This window comes from Maylandia zebra, linkage group LG7 (genome assembly GCF_041146795.1).
Source record: "Maylandia zebra isolate NMK-2024a linkage group LG7, Mzebra_GT3a, whole genome shotgun sequence".
NCBI classification, from domain to species: domain Eukaryota; kingdom Metazoa; phylum Chordata; class Actinopteri; order Cichliformes; family Cichlidae; genus Maylandia; species Maylandia zebra.
Window position 1 is genome coordinate 63,767,255 of NC_135173.1, and position 19,423 is coordinate 63,786,677.

Consider the following 19,423-nt stretch of genomic DNA (forward strand, 5'->3'; position numbering starts at 1 on the left):
TCTGTCTTTACATCCCTCCTAGTTAATTTGTCGTTTTGGAACTGCCCCTTTATGCTCTCCGTGTCTCTGTGTATGTTTGTTTTATGCTCTGGGGAAGCCCACGCGAGCGGATGATTTTTTTTTGATGATAAGTGCACCACCCGTCTGGACAACCCCGGTTTGCAAAGTTTTCACAAAGTCCACATCTCGTTCGTTACCACCACCACCACCACCACCCGCACACCTACTTCTTACACATTCCTCAACTGACACTGCCCGTGATTGGTTGAGATCCAAGTGAACCGGGGCTTGTTTTTACTGACTGGTGATTTAATTGGCTGTGGACAGTTTGCCCCTCCGTAGTGCCTTCCTGCCTTTTCACCTGCCTCTACTTTAAGACTGCTTATGTGAAGCTTTGTCTTGCTTCAGCGTGTGCTAGTATAGACACACTCTGTGGTTAGTAACTAACTTCCTTCTAGCTTTGTCGAGAGCATTCACCTCTGTTTGTGTGTGTGTGGCTCAGAGGAAGGAGGTAAGGGGTATTTTTAACTTTTGTCTTTAGCATTTGGAGTTTATACAGTCATATCAAGATCACGCCGTGTTGTTTCTTTATTTTTACTTACTTTATCTTTGCGTCATGTTTGTCAAGCGTTAGTGGTATCCATGTTTTTGGTGCGAAACCTAACACAAGGCTCTTAGACGTGACTCATTCAGATACTTGTTCATTCATTTACTCACTTGTTCATGGTTCATCAGTGCCAGGGAGGGCAGGTTTAGCAGACCAGTCCCTCTGTAATAACACATGTTCATGTTCTGTTAGCGGTTACAAGTGTCAAGCCAAAAACTTGACAAAATATTCTTTTGTGCCAGAGCAATGTGCGACAGGACATGGCTGCAGGGGTAAAAATCAGAGAAACTGAAGTGACAGAGAGTCAGCTGCTGTCAGATGGATTTGGCATCGTTTAGGTGAACAGGAGGGATCTTTGAGTGTGTGTGTGGGTGCACGTTTGGCAGGAGGTGAATGGGTTGTCAGAGAGATTATAGTAAGTGTGCGATACATTCCTAGGTGACAGACTGCTGAGTAAATGTGTGTGTGTTGGTTTGGAGTTGAAGTATGTGATGATGTGTTCTTTTATGTGGATTGAAAGAAGAAAAAGACATAAAGACACAAACATAAACCAAAAGCTGTGGACTTTTGAATATGTAGGGTAGACTCAAACTGATAATATTTGTCTATCACAGGTATTAGTACTATTATACAGTATATATAGCATATTATATAGTACTATAGTAATAGTAATTCTATCTCCCATAAAAACTTGTATCAGTGACTAAAATCCAGTATCCAGTGTAGCAGAAACAATGTTTACCAACTAAAACTCCTGCATTTTTTCCTTATCTTAAGCATGTGATCAGCCAGCGCTCTCTGAGGACGGTGTAATACAGTATGACTGTGTCACCCACCAGGTGAGCGTTCTGACCGACCAGGTGGAGGCCCAGGGAGAGAAGATCAGAGACCTAGAAAGTTCTTTGGAGGAACACCGCCAGAAACTGGCCTCCACTGAAGAAATGCTCCAACAGGTAAAGCACGTGTAAAACACCATTTATAAACCTGTCACAGAAAAATGTTGAACAGATGAAATATTATTGTTTGCATGTTGCTTGATCCACCCTGGAGGGATTCTGATGCTACAGTACAGACAATATGGCAAGAAAATGGCATTTGTAGTAATAGACTGCATAAAAGGTGGACATGGCCTTTGTGGTTTCTGGATGTCATTGTTAGCATTTTGGCTAACACTGTGGCTCAACTAAAGGCAGCAAGCTAGGCTAGCAGAGAGTGAAATCATCTGTAAAATTTAGATTTCACCACTAACTTTGGGACTTTTAACAAAGGAGCCAGTGGTAATGGTGACTCACTTTGTGGAACTAGCCTCAAGTTGATTTTAGATGAACTGCAGTTTGTTTGGTTCTCTGTACTAGTTTAATTTCAATCAATTAAGAAAGCTGTTTTAACCCCCGTATATAAAATATATTGCTATAACAGTATTAACACAGGGTCTCTACAGAGGGCCGTAGCTGTTTGTTCTCAGTGCAAACTGCATCAGCCTAAAGAGGAGAGTGTATTATATTTAAAACACTAAATGTGGTCTCAAATGGTGCCCAGACAGATGGTAACTGAAAATGAAACTATGACAGAGGTCATACTTATTGAGTTGACCTTGTTGTCACTTGGCGTGTCTTTTTTCTGTTTTACGTTAGAGCAAATACCAAGTCGCTGACTTCAGGTGATAGCAGGGAGTTATCCAACAGGATGTTCAGAGTGACTAAAGTGCAGGAGTGAGTTGTTACTGTAAATGAATAAATAAAGGAGTGGCGCAGTGTTTTATTGAGGGTTCCAGTTTGATTTTATGCTCGCTGGCCTCCTTTGACTCTGTCCCTGTTTAGCTGTGTGGTGGGTATAACAGAGACATCAAAACAACTAGATTTTAAAGGGTCAAAGCTCGAAGTTACTCAGTGTTCAGTGAGATGTAATGAGATTAGACAGAGTTTACTCTTACAGTACAGTGAGTTTGAAGGTGACCTTTTTAGATAAAGGATGTAAAATGTTCTGCTACCAGCTATGTCCCATTCATCGGATGTAATCCACTAATGTTGACTTTACATTAATGCAACTGCTGTCGGTCCTGGAGGGATGAGAATCAGTCAAAACATAGAAATAAAGCCCAGATTTCAGCAGCAGATACACGAAACCGAAAAAAGGTTTCCATAAACGTGGTTTTTAAAACATGAGCAGCGGTGAAATCCTGTGTGTTTCAAAAGCATTACTGAAAGATGTTGACAGAAAATGCGCCAGTCTGATTATTAAATATTCATTTCATTACAACATCTGGTAAACTGTGAGTACATTTATAACATAGGTTAATAACAAAGGGATATATTTGGAAACCGACAGAGCATTGAAGGTCTATTTAAACTGGACTAAGAGCAAGCGAATAAAAAGAAGAATACACTTTGAATTGATCAAAGCCTTTGTGTCGGTACAATGTGGCCTATGAGTTATCAAAGATTTATTTTTAACATCAAAGCAATTTTCATATAACTTCTATATAATCTATCTCTCTATATGTACATACTTTGTCCTTAACTGAAAAGAATTGTCAAAGCATCAAGCCTTTGGGGTTTTTTGAATATGAAAATTAATGTCAAATACAGACTATATTAATCCTGCGTGAAGATCTCAGTCACATGTTGCAAAATGTGTGCAAGGCGAACAGAGGCAACAGTTGAATCTGTATTGTTTTATAGTTTTGTTGTCTTCAGTATCAGGAAACAAGTAAATACTATCTCATGTGCATCAACGTCTGTCCTTACTGAAAATCCCATTAGTATGCGCTCCTAAGCACTTAGCACTTTAAGGCACTGCTGGACAATAATTGTAGAGCAAAGTGCAGTAAATGGAAAGTTTATTCAGCCGGCCAGTCTTTGGATTTCTCTACTGCTGCCCACAGTAGGTCATAATTCTGAAGCAGAGTCTTCTAGTCGTTTCAGTTGTTTTGGTTGTCGTCACCAGTGAGGCAAGCTCGTGAGCTCTGCCAAGCTGGACACAACAAGCCTGCAGCTCTGTGCATCACAGAATCAGGCTTCTGTTTAGACTCCTCAACAGGCTCTTTGTCCTCCTCGCTGTCGGCACAGAGGATAAAAAGGCCACAGCCCCCAAATAAATACCCCACCGCGGCCATGACGTTTTTCTCCCTCATCCAGCCACCCTTTGTTATCTATTAGTTATTGCTGTTGATGTTTTTTCAAGTGATCAAACCAGTTTTAGGTAAAAACACAGGAGGAATAAAACATCTCTCTCTCTTTTTTTAAAAAAAAACCTCTGCTGCTACTGATCTTCTTTTTGGTTTGTGACTTGACGTTTGTGGTGTTTCCTGGTTTTAGCTGCACTGATCTGCAGCTGTCGTCCTGGTTTGTGGTTGTTTGTTAGTAGCTGCGAGTGGTTCCCTTTTACAGTTTACGACCGCTGCTCAAATAGTTAATCTGATATGAGATGTTTGGTTTGCAGAGATGAGGGCTGAGTGAGGAGAAAGATAACTGTGGACCGGTGTTTTCAGTTTCTATCTCGTCTGTTGTGTCTGTTGTATTTTATTATCAGTTATGTACCTCTTAAATCTTCTCCGTGCATAATTACAGGGCATGTTTGAAGGATTTAAAAGGTGGCAAACACGTCTGCTTCTGCAGTGTCTAATACACAAGTATGAGTACACTGGTTTGGATCATACCGAGGTTGTGACACACGATAAATTCATCTTCTGATTTCTGCGGGTTTATGTTTTCACATAAAATCACATTTATATTTTAATGCTTTCATTAGCAAAAGTGGGGGAAAAAAACAAAATGAAGATTTTGCAAAACAAAATATCAGCAAAGCTCCGGATTGTTGGATGCTAAGTTAGTTGACTTTACCTCCTAGGACATTTTGGGTTATTTAGACCAAAATACTCAATTTTGCTCTACAAGGGCCTGATATCCACTTACGAGGACATTATACTGCTACTGTTCTTTCAAAATTTTAAACGAATATCCTAATACGTGGCTCTTATTTTTCTTAAAAACAAAAGTAAGGTAAAAAAAATCTGGTAATTCTTTGTTTTTACATTCATCGGGCCCCAATATGCCCAAATATCAAAGAGAAATTAAAAATGCATGCTGTGGAAGAGTTCAGGTCTTAGGAGGCTAAGGCAGGGGTGTCCAACTCCATGCCCGGTGTCCTGCAGGTTTTAGATGTGTCCTTGATCCAGTACAGCTCATCTAAATGGTTAAATGACCTCCTCAACATGTCTTGAAGTGACTGGTAATGAACTAATCATTCGATTCAGGTGTGTTGACCCAGGATGATACCTAAAACCTGTAGGACACTGGCCCTTGAGGCCTGGAGTTGGACACCCCTGACTTAAGAACTCTCCACAGATGTTTGAAGCTTAGATTATTCCCAGAAAATGGGAAAAAGTGAAGTGCAGCACCTTCAAGTGGACAGTCAGCATGAAGCCGAAAAACAAAAAGTTGTACAGGGGTAGAAGGACACCTGAAAACGCCTGAAATTAAGGGACTTCACACGGCAGCACATTGCAAACATGAGCGCCTCCGTTAACAGACGTCAGCTGGGCGTGGAGATGGATGCTGTACGTCTGATTCTGTGTAGTGTATTCACAGGATAGTATTCACATGAGCAAACACAAACAAGTTGTGTGTCTGTGTGTGAGCGAGAGAGACAAGCGACAGGCGAACAAGAGTTTATCCAGCCATGCAGCATTATGTTTCAGCGCTGCAGGGCTGCTGTTTGCTGTGGGAACCACAACTAATCTAATAAGAAATAGCCCTCAGGGCACACACACACACCACAGGGTGCAGAGTTCTCATGCTGGAGGATATCCACCCACACATGTAGTCATACTGTGACTACATGTCCTACAGTGCCTTTATTTAGACATAAAAATTACTGTACTGAGACATTTCTGTCTACACGGCTTACACTGTTGTAGTTACACAGTATCCTAAACAACATACAAGACAAGTATAACGCGCATAAACATTCATGGGCCATTATGTTTTAATATTTTGCCATGTTCATTAAAAATGTAATTGACTCAACAGCAGACGTCATTCACTGTCTTCATTATTATCCAAAAAATATCAACAGCCCAGCAATTTCCCAGTATTTTTGGTTTCCATGCACTCTCTGGCTGATGTTTCTTTATTTTCTGCGTTTTTGGCCAAAACAAAAAGGCGGAGGTCTCTAAAACAGTCCGTGATTTGGCATCCAGAGATTGAGAAATATCAATAATATAATAATAAAATAATAAAATGTTGCAACTTGCAAATGATGATGATTGCCACATCCTACCTACAGTTATGGGAATGGCTTGAATCAAATGAGAACCACTGAGGCTGAGGATCCTGAAAGTGCCAAAATTGCTGTTGGCACTTGAGGTTGGCTCTAAAGGTCACGCTTGAGTTTTCTTTCTGTGGTGAATCTAAGCAGAGCCTTGAACCTACTCAAAGCTGAAGCCATGCCAGCATTTATGCCAGTGCAGGCTGCGTCAACGTCCAGTTGCATGTCTGAGGACATTAGCTGCTTCCATATTTCCCAAGGGGTTGCTGTAGTGGCTGTGTCCAGATTTTTAAACCAGAGCAGATTTTACACAGGACACTCCTCTTGACGCAACCATCCCATTTATCTGGGCTTTGGATCGGGACCAGGAGTGCATTAGATTGTCACCCCCTTTGAGGTTTAGTTAGTGTCTCCTCTGGGTGTTGAGCCGGGGATCTTTCATGTGAAAGATGAATGTGTTAACATTTGGGTAGATTTAAGGTTAGCCTAAACAGCCGACTGCTTGGATTAACAACTATGCCAGCATGAAGAGTCATAGCTGATTTTGGTCAGGCCTCATTTCAGCTAACTGTAGTCACTGAACTGAGCCTTTCCACTGTGTTGGCAATCTTTTTCTGTCATTTGGGACCATGTCACACAGAATGCCCAGTGAATCTGTGCTTTGCCTTTTGGTGAGTGAAATGAGGATATTTTTATGTATCTTGATTTTGCACCTCTACATTTTATAGATGCAACATGAAAACCAGAGCTTGCAAGCCTTAGCTTATAACTTAGATCTCAACATTCTCGTCCAAATATGGTCACGTCTGAGTCAAAAAAGCTCACCTGCCTGAAGTGAAGAACTCATATCTCCATAACCTTTTGGCATGTCAACACATAGCGGAAAAACATAAAAAATGAACTGTTGCTAGGTTTAAAGTGCCTGATGTAACTTTTTACAGGGGAGCAAGCAAAGGTGCTCAAACAGACCTAAAACTGACGTGTTAAAATCAGAAGCAGTGCATATTTGAAAGGGGCTGAGAGTAGATGACTACTTATGACATGACATAAAATGACGGGGTAAATATATAAGAAGATTACCTATGCACCAGAGCCTACTGTAACATATAATAGGGCAGCATGCTAGTTACACCGAGAGAATAGAACAGCATGGGATTTGTTTTCAGAACATAGTGAGCGATGTAAAGGTAAGTTCACAGGCAAAAACAGTACCAAACTTCTACTTCTGCGATTTTATTGAGTGTTTAATTTTTAAACAAATAGATAGTAAATCTCCAAAAAGTTGATTCTGTTCATCTGGACGTAGCGTTTTGTGGGAGAAATGTTTCGTCACTCATCCAAGTGACTTCTTCAGTCTCAGCTGACTGCAGGTTTCCCCAAATCTTATAAACAGGACATTTGCATGACTGAAACCAGCCCACTGAAGGAACAATGGGCTGGGAGGTCAGTTCCTTAATCTTAATTATGCAAATTCTCATAACCATTGATCAACAACCACTGACCAAAACCCACTGATCAATGGCCATGAGTACCATTCACAGAGAGTTGGGGAATGGCTGCAATCACAGCATGTAAGATGGTGACAGATGTACCCTTAGGCCCCCTCCTCGATTCAGAGATGGTCTTTCCCTTTTCACGTAAATGGCCTCCTTGACTCCGCCCTCAAACCAGCGTTCCTCCCTGTCCAGGATGTGTACATCCTCATCCTTGAAAGAGTGTCCACTGGCCTGTAGGTGTAAACAGACTGCAGAGTCCTGGCCTGACGAGGTGGCTCTTCTGTGTTGTGCCATCCGCTTCGCCAGAGGTTGTTTGGTTTCCCCGATGTATAAATCCCAGGAATCCTCCTGGCACTTAACAGCGTACACTATGTTACTCTGTTTGTGTCGGGGGAGCCGATCCTTGGGGTGGACCAGTTTTTGGCGCAGCGTGTTTTGGGGTTTAAAAGCCACAGAGACCCGGTGTTTAGAAAAAATGCGTCTCAACTGCTCCGATACTCCTGACACATATGGGATCACTACAGGTTTTCACTTGGGCAGCGGTTGTCCTTCTCTCCTGGATCGGCTGGAGCTTTCTTTAGGTGCCTTTCCCACTTTGACAAAAGTCCAGCTGGGATAACCACATTTACTCAAGGCCTTCTTGATGTGCAGTTCTTCTGCTTCTTCTTCCATGTACAAATTGGCCACGATGGGTGAAACTGGGGAGCCCATGGCACACCCATGTTTCTGCCTGTAGAACTGACCCTTGTATGTGAAGTAGGTGGAATGAAGACACAGTTCAAACACACTTGGTCGATGCTGAGAGTGGTCCTGTTGCTGAGGTTGGGGTCATCCTAATCTCTTACGGACTACCTCCAACGCTTTCGTGACTGGGATGCAAGTGAAGAGAGATGTAACGTCGTACGAGACCATGGTTTCATCTGCCTCCATAATGACATCTCTCACCTTCTCAACAAAATCCAGGGTGTTCTGGATGTGGTGTTCAGAGCTGCCCACCAGCGGGTTGAGGATCGAAGCCAGAAACTTGGAGATGTTATAGGTGACAGAGTTGATCATGCAGACAATCGGTCTTAAAGGTGCACCCTGTTTATGTATTTTTGGTAAACCATACAGGCTTGGTGTAGATTCCCCTGGGTATAGCCTGTGGTATGAGGTTAAGATTAAGGAACTGACCTCCCAGCCCATTCTACCTTCAGTGGGCTGGTTTCAGTCATTATGCAAATGTCCTGTTTATAAGATTTGGGGAAACCTGCAGTCAGCTGAGACTGAAGAAGTCACTTGGATGAGTGACGAAACATTTCTCCCACAAAACGCTACGTCCAGATGAACAGAATCAACTTTTTGGAGATTTACTTTCCTGGATGATTGAGAATGCATCAAGACGTTAGATAGTATATACTTCAAGTTCTCCTGTCTAGTCGTGCCATATTTAACTCTGGAGATGAGCACAGCCTCTTTAAAGGGATCTATAAATTCTGTGGTGCATATGATAATTAGTCACATGCACGGCACGGCCTCATTATTAAAGGAAAGCAAATGTCAGGCAGCTGAGCCGTGGGCCATGACCACAGCGTGTGGATGAATTACCTCTAAATATTGCGGCTTATCCCTCTGTAAGTGACACTGGTGTTAGATTGCAAACTGACAGTCAGCTGCCATAACGAAAGAGATTTTCTAAATATCTGTGTGTGTGTGTGTGTGTGTGTGTGTGTGTGTGTGTGTGTGTGTGTGTGTGTGTGTGTGTGTGTGTGTGTGTGTGTGTGTGGCTGCTGAGCTGGAGTGATTATGGGGTTTAGTTGTTCATTTGTGTGGCTGTGGTGTTGACACAGTTTGTTTACTGTGTGATGTTTCCGTTTAGAAAGAAATTCCTTGTCTGACATTTAATGGACAGTAATCTACTTTATTTGACCGCTCACAAGTCATTGAATTTCTGTCTTAAATATATGTTATTTAAAATAGGCTCATGTGAGAAGTGTGTGGCTATAATTCTAAAAAAATCCCAGCATCTTTTTTATTGAATTTGATTCATTTGGCATTTTGAAAATGTGCACACACAAATGAAAAAATAGAGAAGCAAAAAATGATTCTGATTGTTGTTCTGCTCCAAAACCATCTCAAAAAAGTTTTGCATTAATAATACGTTTATATAGCTCAACTATAAGGCTACAAGATGCTTCACAAGACAAGATAGTCACGGTAAAACAAATCGTAATAAAACGTTTGAGAAACATTTAAAGGTTACAGAAAACTGGGAGGGAGAGCACAAGACAGTTAAAAGCAGAACAAAGAAAATGAAGAATTACAAACAAGTACAGTAAAAGCACACAAAAATAATCAAAGGCTCATGAAACACAAGTGACAACATAAAAGTAGCTCGATTTGGAGGCATTGAGAAAGTCTGCCTATCCGATGTCTCTACGAGAGATTTAAAACAAGAGTGTGATACATTAAAAACTATTAAACAGCAGAAAATGTATGTTTACAGCCAACCCCCAGTTTGCACTTCATCACAGCTCTCTGCTTTCTCAGTAAAAGACTTTCAGTACCTACTGCTGACTGTGACTAAAGAAAATATGACTACCTCTTACAGCAAAAACATTTCTGTCAAAGCGGCAACTTCTACGGGAAAATCACTTCCCATAACAAAGCGGTTACGTTACACTGACTCACTCACTTGGCTTTTGTTGCTTTTCTGACTGAAGGACTGGACTAGAAAGAGGTGAACTTTTGCGAGCCTTCATTCAGTTAGTTCATTTTCAGATTTGTTTGTGCTCTTTCTAAAGCTCCCACTCCTCTTTGCCTTCACAGCGCTCTGAGCTAACGCTAACTGCTCGGTTAAATACCCAACTGTGCGTTTTGACTCGCACATGTGTGACTACAGGGCGTAGCTGGTCTAATCGAGTGCTCTGCTTTAACTGGACAAGCTGAGTCCTGCATATATCAACGACATTTGTCCTGTTTAGCAAAGTTAAAAGTAACAGGGATATGGCAGCTTTAGCCACCGCCATTCGACACCATTGCCCCAGAACCAAACCTCCTGGAATCATATAAAGTTGTAATTTTTTTTCCACAGTTATTGTTATATTATCATGAGTGGGGGTCACACTTGAGTTGGCAGTCCTAGTTTTTACACGTGTCCCAATTTTGTTTTTCCTTATTAAGCTTTTTAAATTGGTGCACAAAAAGCTGGTAAGTTCATATTTGGTCTGTTTGGGGGTGTTTTTTCTTCCCATTTCTTTCTAAATGTTTCATACTAAACAAGTATGGAGCAAGAAGATGGACGTTAAAGGCTTAATCAGCAATCCAGGTCAACTGTAGTTTGAGTTTAGAAAGGAGGAAGTGCAATTTAAAGGAGTTTAGATGAGGAATTGAAAGCAACAGAGTTTTGTATGAGTCAGAAAAACGTTCCTTCATGTCCAGTAGAGTGCTTTTTTTCGTTCTCTCTCTTTTTTAGATGCTCTTTCTTTTACTCTCTCTCATACCAAAGAAGGCATATATTAATAGAGTCTCTAGCACGCTTGTGTGTGTGTATATATTTAGCTTTGTGGGGTCTGGGCCCCAACCGCTCTGCTCTGTTAGTGTGGGAACAATAATACGCTGAGTGGAGTAGCCTGCTTAGTCTCACAACACCGATCTCCAAAAGCTGCGTTGCTCTAGCTTGAGTAAGTTGCGTGTTTGCTTCCCATGCATCTGACTTAGATGGTGCACATGTGATTCTCCCAGGAGCTGATGAGCAGGACCTCGCTAGAAACTCAGAAGCTGGATCTGATGGATCAGGTGTCCTTTCTCAAACTGAAGCTGGTCAGCATGGAGGAGACGCAAACCAACTCACACCCGCAGGATTCGACAGACACAAAGCAGAACAAAGCTGAGGTACGGAAAGTCAACAAACATGTTTTCAAACACATTCAAGTCTTTGATCTAGAAATGGAAAACTTGTATGATGTCTGTGTTTAATGGGCTATAAGCCAAGATCCCTGCCACACTTGCCTGAGTGGAAGTTTTCCCTTCTGTGTACATATTGATGTATTGTAGAGTTAAATAACAGGAGGATGAACATTTTACTTTGCACAGTTAATCCTGTTTATGGTTGGGAAATAAACCATTATCTAATTTTAGGGCACAGATTAAGAGTATTATTTTAACTTACTTGTTGGTATTAAACAGTTATTGGTACTTTGATTATACACATTGATTTTCAGGTACTTCATTAGGTGGAAAGGCCAGATACCAACTGTCTCATACTTTTCATCTTGCCCAACTCTAAAACTCTGTAATGCAACATCAGAATATGTGATATTAGCGTCTTGAATAATCACAACTGTCATTAACTGTTCAGCTGTGTTTGCCTGGGTGATCCTTCACTACATTTCTGCTAGTTTGGGCTATTTATCAGCTGCAAAGAGCAACCAGTGGAACAAAAACATCATCGCTGGTATGATCAGGTCTGCAGCCACCGCTTGGTTTGAATGAAATCACCTTCAAAATGCACATCAATAGACAACACAATTGTTTTTACCACTGTTTTTCAAATAAAGCTTAATAATCTTTATTCCGTATGTTCCATGAGGGGTTATTTAGGGACACGCATCCTGTGGTACGAGCAGTACCACAGGATTGGGGAGTTCAGACATGCTGTCTAAGGATGTATGGAAGCTGTTTGTCTGGTTTTATTGTGTTTTTTGTCTCAAAGCCAGGAGGGAACATGCACATTCACCAGGGGCTACTGCTGTCACAGTAGAAAGGCACAGATTGGGGGGAGGGGGGATTATTATGTTATTGTATAATATGTATTTGCAATATTTTGGCTTACAGATATAACAGTAACTACATGTCTGCTTTTTAACTCTTTCTGCAACTTTGGTTTCTGCGTCTGTGCTTGTTCTCACAAGTTATACTCTCTCATCCAAGCTTTTTATAAAGAAGGAAAACAAATGTTAATGTGTGGATTAAACTATGAGGCGCTGATTCCTCCCGTCTCCTGTCTGTGAGACCTCACCTGTCGGCTGGTGGCAGACGATCCCGCTAAAGAGGAGTGTGATTGGTGGAATGTGTGTTTGATGCTAACCGGGTCTATTCACAGGGCTCTTATCAGCCTCAGAGTTGTAAGTACATTATTGTATAGGCAACGGCTATTTCACACAAGGCACAGTCTGTACATGAAACCTTGTACACTTGTCTGTTGGAAATTTATGCAAATTAGTACAGATTTCATAATTTTCTTATTCAAAGATTTACTTACAGACCTCTTGCTATCTTTCTAAAAAAAATCCTTTCGGTTGCTGAAGTTTCATGGTAACGGTTAAACTTTTTACGCTTGTATAGCGGTTTGTCTTTAAGCCATGTGTAACAAAAAGGAAAAACCGTTACAGCTTTCTCTAGAAACTCTCATGTTGACTCTCGTTTCCACAGCAGCAGCCTGCTGTTACTTTTGTTGTTTTTCAGGTTTGGTTTACCCACTAAACCAGTGAAAAAGTCACACGAGCAGGATTTTCCCACAGTTTTTGTCCCACATTTAAATGGAAATCGTAGAGGCCAAATGAAGAATCTGTCCTGCGATCCTGAAATATCTGTCACCCAGATAATAACCAGGCAGATGGTGAAAACATGCCCACCCTCTGGCCAACTTGACTGGCAAAGGTAATGATGAAATGTGTCTGGATGGGGTACAAACTTCACTGGTGAGGCTCTGAAACAAGCCAGAACACATCAAACAGTAGTTTAAGCACCACCCTGCTCACATCCTGCAAAGAGTCAGCGGAACAGTTTTTGTTTTTGATCGGAGACTTTAGAAATAATTAACTGAAACTGTGAAAAAACACCTGAAACTCACGAGCCTCACTAATACCTGGTGCACCTAAAGCCCTTCCACCTTGTGAAGTCAAGAAATCAATAATTCTAGTATGGCCGTCATGACTTTTACAGAAAAGTGAACACCCTCCATTTAAGTATTGTGAGCTCATTGTCATGTTCAAGAAACCATTTTAATACAATCTGTGTCATGGCACATTATCCCGCTGGAAGCAGCCATTAGAATATGAGTACACTGTGGTTATATAGGGATGGACTTGGTCACCAACAGTACTCAGGTAGGCGATGGCATTTAAGTGAGTGTGTCATAGTGCGTCATTAAAATATCCCCCAACACTTTTACACCACCAACAGCCTGAACTGTTGATGCAAGCCAGGCTGGAGCTTTAATGCCATTCACACCACATTCTGATCTAACCAGGAATGCTGCGGCAGAAAACTCATCAGACCAGGCAGCATTTTTCCAATCCTCTCCAATTTCGGTGAGCCCATTTAAACTGTAGCCTCGGTTTTCTTTTTCTAGCTGACAGGTGTGAAACCTGGTGTAGTCCTCTGCTGCTGTAGTTCCTCTGCTTCAAGCTTTGACATGTTGAGAGGTGATCTTAAACCTTGGTTGTGAGGAATGGTCATTCAAGTTACTGTTGCCTTCTCATAATCTCAAAGCAGCTGCTCATGTCTGACCTCTTGCGTCAACAAGGTTTTTTTCTCACAGATAACTGTCACTCACTGGGTATCTTCAGTTTTTTGGACCAGCGGTCCCCAACCCCCGGGCCTCGGACCGGTACCGGTCCGTGAGTCGTTTGGTACCGGGCCGCGAGAGTTGAGGCTCAGGTGTGAAATGTATGGTTTTCAGGGTTTTTATCGGTTTTCAGCGTCATTTTGTTATCGTTTTTATCGTTAACTCTGTTTTCCTGGGTCTTTTCACGTGTTATGAATAAATCTTCTTTTCTTAAAACTTCTTTTATTTTGTTGTATTTATCCGCGACACCTTAAAGGCCGGTCCGTAAAAATATTGTCGGGCATAAACCGGTCCGTGGAGCAAAAAAAGGTTGGGGACCGCTGTTTTGGACCATTCTCTGTAAACCGTAGAGATGGTTATGCAGAAAAATCCCAGTAGATCAGCACCCACTGAAATACACCAACAACCATGTAGGTCCTCAGTTTTAACTTCAGCAGGTCATCTTGACTATGCATGCATGCCTAAATCCATTGAGTTGGTGCCATTTGATTTACTGATTAGCTATTTTGATTAGCAAGCACTTGAACAGGTGTACCCAATGAAGTGGCCAATGATTGTAGGTGAAAACGACTGCTCAGCTCAGCAACAGGTTTGGGCCTCGGTGAAGGTGAGAGTTACATTAGGACGCTGTTTCCCTCACTGACAGAACGCACAATAACGATGCACACATACACGCATTCCAACCAAGTCCGGCTGAGCAGCCTTTGCTTGTCTTCACTAGTTTCTTTGTGTGGACTTTGTTCATTGTGACACCCAGCTGCTTCCCACTGGCACAAACGGATACTAAGGCTGCTCATGTGGTTTCGTTGTGTGTGTGTCTGTGTGTAAAGCTATCACAAGCCATCCAGGGCCGTGCTCTGATAGAATAAACACGATACAGCATTTTTGACATGCAGGGGCCCATACTCTGCAACCGCACATGGATGGAGTGTGATAAGCATCAGCGGAAGCAGACAGAGGGGAGGAGATAGTGAAGGGAACAGATGAAAAGAGAGAGGACAGAGAAAAAAGAAGGAACAGACGGCTGATGTACAAAAAGTGTTTTCTGACCTGTAAGGTGCACATTAACTGAACGTGCATGATAGCCACACTGCAAATCCTGCAGGACGTGACTGCCAGCGATGTCGGATTCTATGAGAAAACCAAGTGTGAGCTGACTTTGCTTCTTGTGCAAAGCTCACATTCACTCAATAACAAGAAGAACATTTGTCTTAGCAGAAAACTTTTTTATTCAGTCAGGAAGCCACATTCTGTCAATAAATCCTGGGAGCTGTCCAGTATTTCAGATACCATTTCAGGTACAGTGAACCTGAGTTTAGTGTACCTGACATGATCCTTATTTCATAAGAAAACTGCCTGCAAACCCTTGGTTTGAGTAGAAAGTGCCAACATCTTGGCACTTTCTACTCACGTCATGCTAGCTGCACCACTTTGTCTCACACTACTGTTAAATTGATGTTTAAAATGTTGGTTTAAAATAGTGATTTACAAAAGTTGCACTGTTTGCTTAGCACGGGTGGTCAGTTCATTTTAATATCCAGCACAAAAAATGCAATACCTGTTTTCAGCATTAAATACTGGTGCAATTAGCAGTAACCTGCATATCGCAGATGTTAGTAAATCCGTTTGTGTGCTCCTAGAAATATATTTGCAGCATGTTCCCATCTTTTACATGCAATCTTGTCACTTTCTAGCATGTGGCTACTGTTAACCCAAGGCATCATGCCTGTACCTAACACAGTAGTTTTGGTGCTGAAATGTATCCAAAAAATCCATTTAGGTTACATGCATGAGTTCATGTAGCCAATGAGCTGGAACAATCCGGAACAGCATTTCGGCACCTTCAGTTAATGAGTCATTAAATCTAACAGGCAGATTAAACAAAATAGTGCAGGATATTATCAAGCAGTCCTTTTTTAATAGGTTATATTGCAAAAAATGTAAAAAAGCAGCACAAACTTCAACAGGAATTGGGCGGCACTTATTCACTTTATCTAGTCTGTTTTTCAGGCTGCTTCAGGGATCATGAGGCCTATTCTCTCAGCTTGAGGCTCCACCACATAAATCTAACATCAGTCCTGTCAATGAGCCGTTTTTATAAGTTGGTGCTGTCTTGGTTTAGTATTGATTCAGTATTGAGATGCACATACGTACTCACCAGAATCCAACATGTCCGGTGTGCAGCTGAGGTGCTTTGCTTTGTTTACGTTATGATGGGGCTGCATTTTTGTCAGTAAAGTCAGGATGTGTGTGTCTGTGCGTGTGTCTGTGTGTGTGGTTAGTAACAGCTGCGAGGCTCCGGTAGGCTGTCAGGAGGAATGGCAAGCATCCACTCTGAGCATTCCTCGGGGCCAAACACTTTCACCTCAGGAAACCACACCAACACCACACACAGGCTCGCTGCCGTCTCACGAACACCTTTAAGTACTAAAGCAACCACTTTTCAGGAACAAGATTCCCCTGAGCTGTGACATTTTCTTAGACCAACAGTTTGCTCAACATTTAATGTGTGTGAACAAAAAGAACAGTTAGAGACTTTGCTCTGTGCACCTTCATGTCTCTTCTTTATTGTACGCTCTGTTTTTTTCCTGTCTTTACATCCTGTCTTGTTCTGTTTTATTGGTCTAAATTCTGGGTTACGGCTCTGTTTCCCATGCGACTAGACTTGGCTGGAGCTCAGGCATGATATAATAACCCTGGTGCGCCAGATGGGGTTATTACTTATACAAAATTATGCTTTAGATGCCTGAAATGTGGATTTTATGTAGTTTAAAACAGCCCTGCCTGCTGAGCTGCTTTTCATGTAAAATGTAAAATAGGCCACGAAGCACAATGACAGAGACTGAAATCTTGGCAGCTTGTTCCTATTGCCATTTTTTATATTTACAATATGGTATCATACTTATATTGTGCAACATCAGAAGTTGCCATGGAAACTATTCTAATGTCAGCAGAAGACAGATGTTAGCCCTGATCTGTCCTCAGTGGATACGCTCGACATTAGCTTAACAGCCAGTACAATGCAAAATCACTAAGTGCATCAGCATGACAGACTTGTTGGTTGAGGGCTTTTGGAACGCCTAAAGTGTCGTGGTCGTATCACAACGGGGCGTGTTGTGTTTGACCTTTCGATCTTTAATTCCTGTACAAAAGCTGGTTCGACTGGGAAAACCCTCTGAGACAAATTAGTGATTTGTGACCACTGTCTTGATTTAATTGGACACAATGATTCATCCACTCAGTTGGAGCACAGTTCGCCCAAACAATACAACCCATTCTTAACCACCCCACTCTAATTCTGGCTGTCAGGAGGTGTTTGTCTGCTCACCGCTGCTCTCCAAACTCCACTAGACTTCCTGCTTTTTCCTCTGACCCCAGACTAACCTTAAGAATAAAGTGGTCGCTCCTTTCCTGTCAGTGGTCACATTGAGCCAGCAGGGAGGTGGCGCAGAAACACTCGCGCTGTAGATGAGCACAGATCTGTTTTTCACACTATTTCAACAATGTAAGACGGTGAGGCATGATGCCTTGCCTGCATCTGTCTCCCACAATCTCACCGTTACAGCACTAATACAAGAGGAGGGCATTGCATAATGCAAAAGTTTTTAAAGGAGTAAAAGTTACTCTTGTGTTTTCAGTTGTTTGTCAATGTGCTGAGGTGTAATGCTCCTTCTTTTCTAGGATTCTAACATTTTCTCCAGTTGAATTTAAGCATTTCTTTCTTCCGCTTCAAGTGTTTGTGTAAATCTTTGTGCTTTGTGTGTTTCACAAGATTTTTATGTGTTTTCTGAGTTTCTACTACAAATGGCCAACAGTGATCCAGATGTGGCATCAACCATTTTCCCTGTACTGACTGATTAACAAATAAGTTCATGTTTTATTCTCCTCTCCTCCTCTCAACTGACTTTCATTTATTCCTCTTTTCTTCTCCTCATCTCACCATTTCACCTCTTCTGCCACCCTTCATTTGTCTTCCAACCCTCCCAGTGTGTGGTAAATCTCATCAGTGAGCTCCAGGAGCAGATGTGCAGGTTTCAGGAGGAGATCAGCACTCGCATTCAGGAGAAACGGGCCCTGGAGGAGAAGGAGGCCCAGCAGGGGGAGCCAAGAGACGGCCAAGCCCAGGGCTACAGCCCTCAAGTTGGGTTGGTCGGCTTGGACCTGAGCCTGTCTGGCTCTGATGCCCGGCAGCACAATGGAGGAAAGACTGTTCACGTAGGGAGACTTGATGGATGAACTCATCTTACCCTCCTTCCCCATCATTTCTTCTCTTCTCTTCTTCCCTTTTAACCAGTCCACACACCACCCGGTATTTGGAATATTCCACAGAATCAAGCTAACAACCTCTCTTGTAGTGTCTGTATGTGTACTGCAGGATGTTGGGGTCACACTCTGCTCTGGTTCTTGCAGTGATTGAGGCTTTCGATTGGGTTTTCTAAATGCTTCCATACATTTGAGGAGTTATTTACCTAAAAAGTCTTCCAGCAGTATGACGTAGAGTGAACTCCTCAAGTATTTGAAACATTTGGAATGTATTTCAGCACCGATCAGGATGTTGTCTCTATAAATCCTTTCAAGCTTGCCTTTAGGACCAGAATTGTGTTTTGTATTAGATTCGATGTGGTTTCCTTGCATGACAGTGATTCCTCCACTAACAAAGTTTACATCTGTCAGCTTCCTAATACACTGACCAGGTGGATGGGTCATGTTACGGTCCCTATAACCCTGCTGTCCAAAGTTTCCCCCAGATGGTGGCAGTGCGCAGCTGGCAGATGTGCGACCCGGAAGGCTTTCAGTAGTGTTCTGGGTTTCCTGGTTGTTAACTGCACGTTGTGGTGTCTGTTTCAGGAGGATCTTGTTCCCTTTATTAACCACTGTCTGGCCCCGGGGACCTTTATAACTGCACTGAATGTGAACCTGGTGTTTGAATACCCTCCCATTTATATGCTGGCATGCGTGCCCACTCATGTAGATGAACCTCGTGCCGATTGTGACATGTAGATGAAATGTATAACTTTTTTTTGAGAATTGCTTGAAACATCAGAAAAGTTTCGTAATTGTGCACATGTATGTAAAGTGGTCTGGCTAACTGAAGAATGCTATGGTTTGGCTTTTCTGCAGGATTTGCAACAAGAAGTTAAGCAGCTGAAGAGCAAAGTGGATGAGTTGGAGGGAGAGAAGAGCCAGTATGAGAGGAAATTAAGAGCCACCAAGGTACTCGCTAAAGCACACAGAGCAGTGTAAAATGCATTTTACATGCACTTAAAATCTGTTTGTAGAAGCTGGGATGCTGTGTAACATATACAAAAAGCATATCAAATGTTGAAACTGAGAAATCTTATTATATTTTTGAATATGAAGACTTAAAAATGTGTTTCACTACTGCTGGAAAACATGTAAATTGTGGTTTGGCATTGTCTTCTGTGCGAAAGAAGTTCTTTCAATGTTACTCCAAAATCTGTAAACATCATTTAGTATTAGTGGTGTCTTCACAGATGTCCA

At 42.0% G+C, this 19,423-nt stretch overlaps 1 protein-coding gene across 1 annotated transcript in view; it reads left to right on the forward strand.

Annotated features, from left to right (window-relative positions):
* Positions 1–19,423, forward strand: part of ppfibp2b (PPFIA binding protein 2b) — a 103,355-nt gene that overhangs the window by 61,642 nt on the left and 22,290 nt on the right. Inside the window, exons 5-8 of the mRNA XM_076886880.1 lie at positions 1,447–1,560; positions 11,095–11,244; positions 17,909–18,136; positions 19,043–19,135. Of these exons, the coding sequence (XP_076742995.1) occupies positions 1,447–1,560; positions 11,095–11,244; positions 17,909–18,136; positions 19,043–19,135 (585 nt within the window). The remainder of the gene's footprint in view (positions 1–1,446; positions 1,561–11,094; positions 11,245–17,908; positions 18,137–19,042; positions 19,136–19,423) is intronic.